The 11174-nt window shown below is 36.0% G+C and overlaps 2 protein-coding genes across 2 annotated transcripts; one reads left to right on the top strand and one right to left on the bottom strand.

The window, feature by feature from the left end:
- Window positions 1-1188: 1188 nt before the first annotated feature.
- On the top strand, window positions 1189-4367 carry LOC104216715 (uncharacterized). The gene is made up of 4 exons (XM_009766831.2): window positions 1189-1737; window positions 2427-2648; window positions 3441-3530; window positions 3939-4367. Exons 1-4 carry the CDS (start codon window positions 1270-1272, stop codon window positions 4158-4160), a joined length of 1002 nt encoding a protein of 333 aa, XP_009765133.1. The 5' UTR covers window positions 1189-1269; the 3' UTR covers window positions 4161-4367.
- A 507-nt stretch (window positions 4368-4874) lies between these two features.
- On the bottom strand, window positions 4875-10839 carry LOC104216714 (V-type proton ATPase subunit d2). The gene is made up of 10 exons (XM_009766829.2): window positions 10425-10839; window positions 9159-9279; window positions 7513-7620; window positions 7324-7426; window positions 6858-6938; window positions 6652-6737; window positions 6496-6555; window positions 6357-6405; window positions 5906-6040; window positions 4875-5356 (listed from the first exon to the last, which is right to left on the bottom strand). Exons 1-10 carry the CDS (start codon window positions 10603-10605, stop codon window positions 5225-5227), a joined length of 1056 nt encoding a protein of 351 aa, XP_009765131.1. The 5' UTR covers window positions 10606-10839; the 3' UTR covers window positions 4875-5224.
- Window positions 10840-11174: the final 335 nt, after the last annotated feature.

Here is an 11174-nt window from a genome sequence, read left to right on the forward strand (position 1 = left end):
TCAAATCATTAACTATCTAATAAAAAATGCTAAGGATCTTCCTTACAACCTGCCCTCAACCACTCTTATCCCACACATAGTTTGGCACATATGAAAATTAAGGAACCATTATCTCTTCAATCATCAAAGCACTAAATCACCCCCTTCAACACAACAATTGCTCACTCAGGCAGCTGAATTTTATTATCTTATTAATCAAAACATAAAAAAAAACAGCCACACATACAGGTACACACATGTATGTCAAATGGCATCCCCCAGCGGTGGGCACAATTAAGCTTAACATCGATGGAGCAGCCAAGGTAACCACTTCTACCAATGGTGTTGGGGGAATTTTCCGTAATATAGCGGGACAATGTCTAATGGGGTTCATGGGTGCAACTTCCACAGGTAATTCCGCATGCATGGAATTAAATGCCTTAGTACATGGCTTACAACTAGCAAGGCTACATCAACTCACCCCACTGGAAGTAAATGTGGATTCCACTGAGGTAATAATGATGCTCAACAATGATAATTTACATTACTCATCCTCTTTAATAGAATGCAGGTACTTACTCCAGCAGCTGCGCAATCCTACAATTACCCACACATACAGGGAGCAAAACTATGTTGCACATTATCTAGCTCAACACGGTTCGTCTAACCATGCTCAAGACTGCACAACAATATTCACTCAGCCTCTAGCTTTTTTGTTGCCACAACTATTGGCTGATCAACAAGGCACTGCCTATTAGCGATTAGTGAAGTCTACATGCACGATGGATTTGTTCTACAGTCCCACCTTTTTTGGCACATGATCACTCAGTTGATGATCACTCAGTTGATCAACATTTTGATAACACCTTTTGTAATATTGTGCAACTAGCTCCTTGTAATGTTACTGTTTAATTTAATATAAGTTCTTTTAACGACCAAAAAAAATTCTTAATGCATTGGAATATATAAATAAGGGCAAATTTTGAAAAAATAAAATTAATTTTTTCTTGATTGTGTAAAATGACACTTATTTTAGACCAACACAAAAATGCCAAAAAATTACTTATTATGTACGGGAGAGAGTAATTTACTTCCATCTGTATAGACAATGTTATTCCATATATATAGTGAAAGTAAGTAATAAACATTTGATAAAAATAATGGAGGTGCACACAAACGGAAATACTAAGTGCTAGCTATCTTTTCCGTGGTGTCCAAGTATGTTAGCCCATTTAGTCCATTCACCTTAGTTGACTCCTTTTCACAAATCCACTACACCAACAAAATAAAATGTCATTATCAAGCGAAATGTGTGAAACTATTTGTCAAGAGATTCACAGTTGTTGTGAGCTAAAAACCCACTTGATCCATGTGTTAGCTGCTCTAAACACCAACCAACGCTACAAAATCAAAGAAAAATACATGGAGTTGTATGGAGAAGACCCTTTTCTCCGTTTCCAAAATAGCATCCACAGAAATGATCCACTAATTTCATCTTCTACTAATAGAAATAGTAATACTTCATCAATGGCAGCTTTGGGGTTGGCCATGTTGTTAAAAAATCCACACCAGCGTGATGCAGACGTGGCTAGGGAAGCATTAGAGGAGAATGAGGTCAATTACAGAGCTTTAATGGAGATATTTACCTGTAGAAAATCTAGCCATGTTGCTCTGATTCGACAAGCTTATTTGACAAAGTTTAGAAGGCATTTGGACAATGACATTTCCTCCATTGAACCTCCTCATCCTTGTCAAAAAGTAAGGAAAATTTCTCTCTTTTCCTTTTGGCTTATCAGACATTATACTACTCAGTAGATATGGGCTTATCAAGAGATTCCGCTCGATCCTCTTCTTCTTTTTGTTTTTAACCTTTTTTTGTTTCTTTTCGATGTTTTTTTTTTGGGCAATTTCTGATGCTCATTTCAATAGTTCAGAAGATGAAAAAAAAATCGCCCACCTCTTTTCTTCTTCTGATTTGCTTGGAACATTCAGGTTTTGTTCCCTGTGTATGGTGAAAAATTGCTTTCATAACCCCTTTTATTTCGTTCTTTTTTACTATAACTTTTGCAAAAATTTGTGACCAATTTATGATGATTAATTTTTGGTTCAGAAAAGTCATTTTTCCTTCCTCTGGGAACATTTGTTTTTCTTCTTAAAATTATGATAGTATTCTTTTTTTCTTTTTGCATTAGTGTATTTCTATTTATGGATTAATTTGGTTGGTATTAGTGTAGGGGACTACATTATCTGAAGCACACAAAGCTTGCATAATGTTAGCTAAAAGATTGCTCTGTATGTGATGCACAGTGCTTTAGGATTACTATCTCAAACTCTTTACCAACACCTTTTTCTTTTAATTTTTAAAATTATAAAGAGATCTTTTACTTAAATCTTTTTTGGGTTCAAAAATTTATGATGATTTTTAATTGTTGTATTTTTTTTGGTAGATACTAATGGCATTATCAGCATCACACAAAGCCCACAATGCTGATGTTAGCCAACACATAGCCAAATGTGATGCAAGGAGATTATACCAAACAGGGGAGGGAAGAACAGGTGTCACTGTTGATGAAGCTGTTGTCTTGGAGATTCTCAGTAAAAGAAGCATTCCACAGCTCAAACTCACATTTTCTAGTTATAAACACATTTATGGCCATAGTTATGCTAAAGTAAGTCTCTTCTACTGCTTCCTCTTCCCAAAATTCCTCTTTAAAAGAAACCAAGATAAAAAGAGCTTAGCTTATATACAACCATGGTTTAAAGGATTAAAAAAAAAGCAGCCCGCTGCACTAAGCTCCCGCTATGCGCCGGGTCCAGGGAAGGGCCGGACCATCAGAACACGGTCTTCCCTGAAACTGTACACTATTAGGAGAGAATAGGAAAGGAGGAAAGTTGGCAGCTTGAACGGTATTTGTTTCTTTTTGTCTCCCCCCCCCCATTTCTAGTGTAATAAATAAAATAGAAGAACCAAGAATGTTACTGTTCCCTTCCTTAGTTTCCAAACAAAGTCAATAAATTCCTGTGTTTGGATTAAAAAGAGAACAGGGGGACGACTTCAATAAGTGTTTTTGTTTTGGAGAAACAATATGCGGACCCTAGAGAGATATATATTGATTTTCTCTATCTCCTTTTTTTTCCCATTTTGCATACCAAGCAAGAAATGGTCCAGGCAGTTTTCCTTTCCTTAGGTTGCATAAATAGGCAGGATGAATAGGTAATTTTATATTTCTGTTTTGGTTTTTACCTTGTTCAAGGGAGTAAGTAGGTCTAAGAAGATAATGAGTTTTTGCGACTGTGTTTGCTTCGCTTCAATATGTAAACTTTAACAATCGAAAGGAATATTTCAAGAGTTTAAGTTCCTTTTCCTTTTCCTTTCACTAATTTCACATTGTTAGTTTTAATCATGTTGGCAATTCTGTTTTCTTTTCACTTTAATCATTGTTAACAAACCTTTATTGTAGTATTTGAAATTTGGAAAATGTGGAGAGTTGGAGGAAGCAGTGGAAGCAGTAGTCAAATACATCTGCAGCCCCGCAAAGTATTTTTCTCAGGTAGTGTTTCATTCATTCATATGCTTTGATGGAGTCACCTCGGCTCCTATTTGTAGTAAAAACTGTTTCCAACTTTTTTCTGTTTAGACTAATTTGAACTCACGCTAGGTGGGCATGGGACCACTAAACGCTTCTTTTTTTAAAATAAAATAATTATGTTTAAGAGTGCAAGAATTTCAAGATGGAATCCTATTTTAACTCAGCAATGAGTATTAGTGCTGTCACTACCAATGTCTATTCAAATTTCTCAAATTCTTGCGACTCTTGACCACCTTGGATTTACCACTTATCATTCTATTCTATATAAATAAAGTAAAATAAGAAAACAAAATGATTTAAGTGTAGGAGTAGGTTTAAAAATAGTGTCTTGTTGTATTAACTAAACGAGTGGAGTTGAGCATTGCACAGATGCTGTATGAATGCTTAAAGGGAACAACAAGGGATAAAGGAGGATTGATGAGAATAATGGTAAGTAGGGCAGAGGTTGACATGGAAGATATTGAAGTGGCCTTCAACAAGAAATATGGAGTTCATCTTGAAAATGCCATTTGTCAAAGTATTCCTCAAGGAGACTACAGAGAATTTCTTGTAACATTGGCTGCCAATAGATCTACGCCTACTTCTCTTTAAACCTTTTTTGTATGTACTAGAACTAGAATATACGGAAAATAGGAGTATTACATTACTTATGCACTTAACCTCCATGTAAAGGGGGCATGCAGCTCATATTTTGGGTATGAATAGGTATCTTTTGGATTACTATCCTTAATCTTATCGTAATGGGATGTATTTAATTTTCACTGTCAATATATAACTTCATAAACTCGTTACAAGTTATTATTATATTCTTACCAACACAAGTTACAAGTATATGACACTACGATGGATATTGACTCGTGCAAAATTTGAGACTTGAAAATTGAAGACTGGTCCAGTTTGCATTCTTTATCCACTTGAAATGAAGCTTATATAAATAAACTCTGATTCAGCTAAAAACTAAATACAAAAGGAGAACAACAAAAATTACACAACTCGTTCTACAATTCTTTTACCAATTCATTTTCTTTTGGATTTAACTTAACAACATGAACAATTGTGACGTTTTTCCTCTATTTCATGACTCCTACGGAGGTTTTAATTCAAAGAAAGAGAAAACTACGGACCATGCAGAAGAAATGGGACGAATGAAGCAATAACGCTATGTTTTGGATTGATAATGAGATAGGAATCTGCGGTCTTTGCACTAGTTTAACACGTACGCCCTCAGATAGCAGGTAACAATACTTCGAAGCTTTACTGAACATGATAAATAAAAATAGGATTTCATACAAAAAGAGTTATGTATTCAACACAACTGCAGAATTTTATTGTGATAAAGTTTAAAAAATAGAGAATTCCAGATACATCAATCCGAGGATCATTCCAGATGATATTCAACCATGCATACACTGAATTTATTAGAGAAGATACACAACGAACAGGCTAATATCTCTTCGCAACTTACAATAATCAACTCAGGAAGCGCGCAGGAGGACTGGCAAGTTTCCTGGAGGATAACTTTTCGAAGCATGACCCCCGTCACACGGCTGAGGTTAGCCTTTACCCCGAGAATAACTCATATTAATCGACAAACTGCAGTGCCACTCAGATATACAAAAGAGTATGGAGAGCACATAATCTGAATTACCAGATCATTAAAATATGAAAACAACACTGTCATGGACTCTGGATTTCTGGTTCTGAGCCACACATTCAGATATCCACATTAAGTTCCTGATCTCCTGCTCCCTCAGCCTTACATATGCAAAAAATACACCATAGTGGAACTGCAATAAAGGAGTAGAGAGAATCAGTGTGGGAAGTATACAGATTATAATTTTTTTTTTTTTGATAAGGGAGGGAAGTACACAGATTATAATATATCACCTTACATTCTTTACCTTTTTTTTCTTGTATAATTTGGGAACTGGGAGGACTAGGGGGTCGAAGCTGCTGTGTGCTTAGGAATTCTAAGTTGTTTGAACAACTTTTTGAAAAAAGATTTGTGTAAAATATACGTGTTTGGATAGTTGCAAGTTTTTTTCCCCTGAAGATATGTGAGTTTTGTCGGAAGAACTTTTCTTTGAAAGACACTAGAACCACTTCTTTGAGACAGGTTTTTGAAAAAAGAAAAGAAAAATTCTTGGAAAACTTAAAGAACACACCATCAGAGATAATATAAAGAATAAACTTTAAAAAATTGATTTTTTTTTCTTTTAAAAGAACACATTGAAGATCCTTTTGCATGATTTCAGAAACTGTTTCACAAACAAGCAAGAAAATGTTCACGGAGATTCTACACAAATACAGTTAAGCAATTTCCACAGTATGAAAACCTGTTGTTCAAATGCCAGGCAAAGGCGTTTGACTTCCTCTTCATAAAAACCCTTGTCGAGCATCTGGCTCTCTCCATAAGCCAACTTAGAGAATATGGATTGATAAGGAGGGTACTTCTCCATGACACCACGGACCTACAAGTACGAGGAAATATACAGGATAAGCCTCAACTTCGGGTTTAGCCACTAAACTTGTATCAGATAAATTATCAATTGCTTCCACCATAGTTCTGCAAAGAAAATCAATAATTCTCTCTTTGCTTCACTGATCTGTCATCTCAGTGCTGAATGCTACTTCACCCTTTTTCTTTTTCAACGAGTATGGTAAGGAAGTAGAACTTCATGCAATAGAGTATAGACAGAATACTAGCACCCATCTAACTATATAGAAGCTCCATATACAAGAAGGTTCTAGAAAAACGAAGGAAAACAAAAGTTACACGTAAAATACCTGATCTATATCTTCGCAGATGGCAAGTTCCTCATGACCATAAGGATAACTATTCAACACAAATAGTGTCAGAAAAAAAAGAGGTCTCCAATGTCGGATATGACTCAACAACGTAAAAGATTAAAGTGCATAAACTTACAGCAAGCCAAAATTAGAGTACAACTTCCTACGGTCATCACGTGTTAGTTCAGTGCCAATGCTGCATCAACAAATTCCAGTTGGTAGTTGAAAAATTATAACCTGATATACAATCAGTAGTATCCAGATTCAGAGAAATCATGAACCCATGACATACCTGTTTATGGTGATGTTAACTGCTCTCCTGTCCGCCTCAAAAGCAAGCAAGTCAGACATGATCTCTGCAGTAGCACCACCTAGTTTCTATTGACAATATATTCATATCAGACAAGAGTAACAGGACATGTAATTTTAGTTTTGAGGAAAGGGATCAGTATTTAAAAGTATAAACATATGGTACAAAACTGTACAACAAATGATTACCTGGCAAAATCTGTAGAAATCTTCAAGGTACGCCTTATATAGAGTATTCCTCATAATCTCAATATTCATGTCATCCAAGTCCTGCATGAAATAAGTTCCATTGACAAAGGAAATATTTAAACATGGGCAAGGCGGAAAGCAAACTGACAGGAGCAACTCATGCAAGACAATTGATTAACAAGACTGATAAGAGTAACTGATTCAAGACAGTTGATTAAGAAATAAAATACTCAATATATTCATAGCCATTCTACTTGGAATGAACAAAAACTGACATATTAAGTATATCCTTAAAAGCTGCATGTAAATAATGAATGAATTACAAGGACCCATTAAGTGGACATAAGATACTGATTAACTACTTAAAAGCGCAACATCCTTCTACACTAGAACTGCATGCATAGAAAAGGTTCATACTGAAGGAAGCTAGAAGTATAAACAAAGATAAGCGGGAAGCATTTCATACCTCTGAAGTAATGCACTCAGAGAAGTATGGAGCCAAGGGTGTGTCAACAAGCACCAGCCTATAAAGCTCCCTCATATTCTGTGCAACTGCCAGGGAAGCAATACTGTGGAAATAAGTTAGGAAAGTTAATAGATGCTACTGATTAGTTTCAGCTATTTAACAGCCAGAGAGAGGTATTATGAACACTACCTGTCAAACATGCCCAAAGGATGGCATTTCTCCAGCAATTCTTGAACATCTCTCTCATGTAAAGTTCCAGTCACAATTAAGACAACATTGTCAATCATGTGACCATATCTGAAACATATGAAGGTATAACACAACTTAGGTACAACCATATAGACCAGAAAGAGGTAAACAATAAGCTAGATGAATATGATTCCATAAGACACGTCAGGCTCACTCAATTAACCAGCAGCACACTTAAACGCATGTAGAACAATAATTAGTTAGCAACAGAAACAATAAGCATAATAGAAAACACCACATTAAGCCATGAGCTTGATCATTTAAGTAGTGCCCGTCTCTTTCTTTGGAGATAAGTTGCGAAAATCAAAGATGATAGACTAGGAGAGCTGTTTAAGCTTGCTCCAATTAAAACTAGCATACCAAGGCTATATTATTGCTCATGCTTTATCTAAAACTAGGAGCACTTAAGTGCAACTCACAAGGTTTTGTTCAAATATCCGTTTTTCCATGGTGACTATTACTTGCAGTCCAACTCACAATATGCACAAGAGGAAAGTTTCATACACATTTACGTACTAATTTGGGATATAATATTCACTTTATCCCAATCGTTACTGGAAAGCATATGGCAATTTGGGAAGCATCCCTTATTGCATATAGTGTAAGAAAAGGAAAAGGTTGTTGAACTGCTGCCCTTTTGTTAAATGGAAGGAAAAGTTAAATCATCTCCATCACACATTGTGAAGGCGAAGCTAGTTATTTGATGATGCACAAAAGTCAGAAGTTCTCTATGTGTATGGAGAGAAGGCGCAAGGGAGAAGAGCCAAACAGGTATACGAAGCTATCCCCTAACCTATGATGGCTATCCTTGTATATATGTTTTATTGCATATGAATGGACGAGATATTGAAAGGTCATCCGGGTAAAGTTGATGCAGCTTGGTCACTTTAATGCTACGATATTTCGCAGTTCCATTTTTTGAGAGGCCAAAGATGATCACCTAGCAACCATCTGGATCTTTTACTTCGTTAGAGACCTTATATATTCTTCCTCCATCCCAATTCATCTGCTATAGTTTTAACTTTTTGGTTCTAACTTATTTATTTCAATTATAATTCTTTCAACTTCTACAAAAGAAATGCTCAAGCACTTATCATCATTCTTTTCAAAAGTTTTTGTTAATTTCAACTCAAAAAATGATAACCTTGATTTCCAAAAGCAACAGTGCCATCACAAAATATAGGATAGATGTGGTAGTACCATTAATTTCCTACCGAGCAGCACCTTTCTCTCATCTTTTCTTCTTTTCTTTTGTAACATCTCCCACAAATAATATACCAATGGAGGGAGCAAGAAACAATGATAGGTTTCCGTAGAAAATGGAGGGTGCAAGAAACATAGATAGGTTTCCCTAGCAAATGGAGGGAGCAAGAAACAAAGATAGGACATGTGGCCACCGCCACACAAGGACACCTAATGCCATATTATCTAAACATACGTGATTTTTAACCATCATGCACAGATAGCATAGACCCATATTCTGATTTCATAGTTTTCTAAAATGATTATCGTGTCTATGGGACAAATGAAAAGTGGAATTCAGAGTAAAATAAACCATCATTCCCAGCACACCAATAATAACATACCTGATGTACTCTAAGAAAGTCGATAAGGGCTCTGTGGCTTGGCAAAGCATATGGTTGTATTCATCGACAAGTTTGAGAGTGCACTTCTCCACAATTGTGGTAGTATGCAAGGGGGAAGGCTCTGCAGATGGCCACCGAAAATAAGAAACATTATAACACTGAGCCAAAGAGCAATGCAACAGAAAGTGCTATCAGCACCAACACACTGAACAACATCTCTCTCTCTCTTCTTTTTTTTTTTTTTTTTTTTTTGCTTCAAGCATATTCCCACATCTAGAAACAGAATACTGATCACATCAAGGGATGGATTCGCACTATTGGCCTCTGTTTCACAATGTGATCCATCCAATATCAAGTAACATGAACATTTTAAAATCCAAGGTCCACAAGCAATTAGGAAAAACATAAGAGGATAAATGAAGTTATGTAGAGATATCTATTCTTATTTTTGTTACGTCCAGATGTCTCTTAAAATAATATAAGGAGTCCACAAAAGAATTAAAAAGGGAGGAGAAAATCTTAATTATGGAGTACCAGAAATACAGCCACCGCAAAAGGTACAAACAACCTAACTTCAGAAGTCATACTTTTGCTTAATCCCAAATCTAGTTTTTCAATTCACAACATTCCTAAGAAAAAGAAAAGCAAAGGAGAACAGAGACTAGAACGACACAAGTTGATCAGATGAAAAAGGAGATGCTATCTTCACTTAATCATTCAAAGTCCGCTACTGATCTGATTGAGCATCACTGCACCTTGCAGATTTTGCTTCTTAAAAAAGAGATGCTTGTTTATGGAGTTGCTCAAATCAAGGCTAACAGTTTTTCATTATCATATGGAATAGCAGCACATGCTACCACAGTGAAATCAATTAATTCACTATTCACCCTAAAACTAATCGAAAGTCAATTACTAGCATGCTTACGTGAATTTTAAAAACAGACCCTTCGATCTTCAAATTCTCGCGTATAATAAAAGATCAAGGTATCCTATAAACATCTAAAATCATATCTAAAGCCAGAACTCAACATAACAAAGCTTTAATTGACTCAAATGATAAAAGAAGAGACCCCCCTAAACATCCAAATTTCACATTTTGTCCAAAAGCCTAGATTTAGTCAAATGGGTACAAGGAGAACATCAAATAAAACATCCAAATAAAGTCAAACCAAGATCACAACTTTATAATAGACTCAAACAGCCTATAAAACATCCAAATTTCAGAATTCAAGATCACAAGGCTTCAAATACAAAAGGAAAAGAGACCGTTTTGAAGATAAGGGCCGTATTCGGTAGCAGAAAGGTGCATCTTGATATCATCAAGGGTTTCACATTGGCAGAGATTGTTGTAATCAGCGGAAGTGAGAAGGCCAGATCTATGACCTCTCACTATGGCTTCCAAGTAGCCACTGTGAATGTTGAATGTAAGCGCTTCGAATCCGTACATCGCTAAAGGATCAAACAAGACACACAGATCTGAAGCTTATTATTGGGTAATACTTAATTAAGACCCCCTTCCTGACGGGAAGGTGATTTGACGAAGGGGGTAGTAGAGGGGTGTGGACACGAGGAGGGGAGAGGAGATTGTCTTGGCTTTGTGGTGCAAAACTCGATCAGTCTTGGGCTTCTTTTTTTTAAATTTCTTTTTCAATTTTCTTTCCTGTTGACGAACGTGATCGCCTTTTAAAAAAAACGTGATCTGCGTTTTTATCCCCTTTTAATTTGGCACAATGGCGTAAATGATATCTATATTTGTGCGCTTAGATATGCCGGTCCCCAAACTTATTAATTTGCCAATTGAATATTTATATCCCTTCAAACCAGGTATAATAAACATTTATGTCAGGATGCTGATCCTATGTGTCATATTTGGCTTTAGTGTGTGATTCACACGTCTGTAAGGGAGCGTGAGGGCAGTTGAAAAAGTCCTAACAGTAATAATATGGCCTATTTGACAGTCATCTTCTTCTTTCTACCTCATTCTCCATTGTTGAACATTATAGAAGTTGATTTCTA

Source organism: Nicotiana sylvestris, chromosome 9, assembly GCF_000393655.2.
Source record: "Nicotiana sylvestris chromosome 9, ASM39365v2, whole genome shotgun sequence".
Taxonomy (NCBI): Eukaryota; Viridiplantae; Streptophyta; class Magnoliopsida; order Solanales; family Solanaceae; genus Nicotiana; species Nicotiana sylvestris.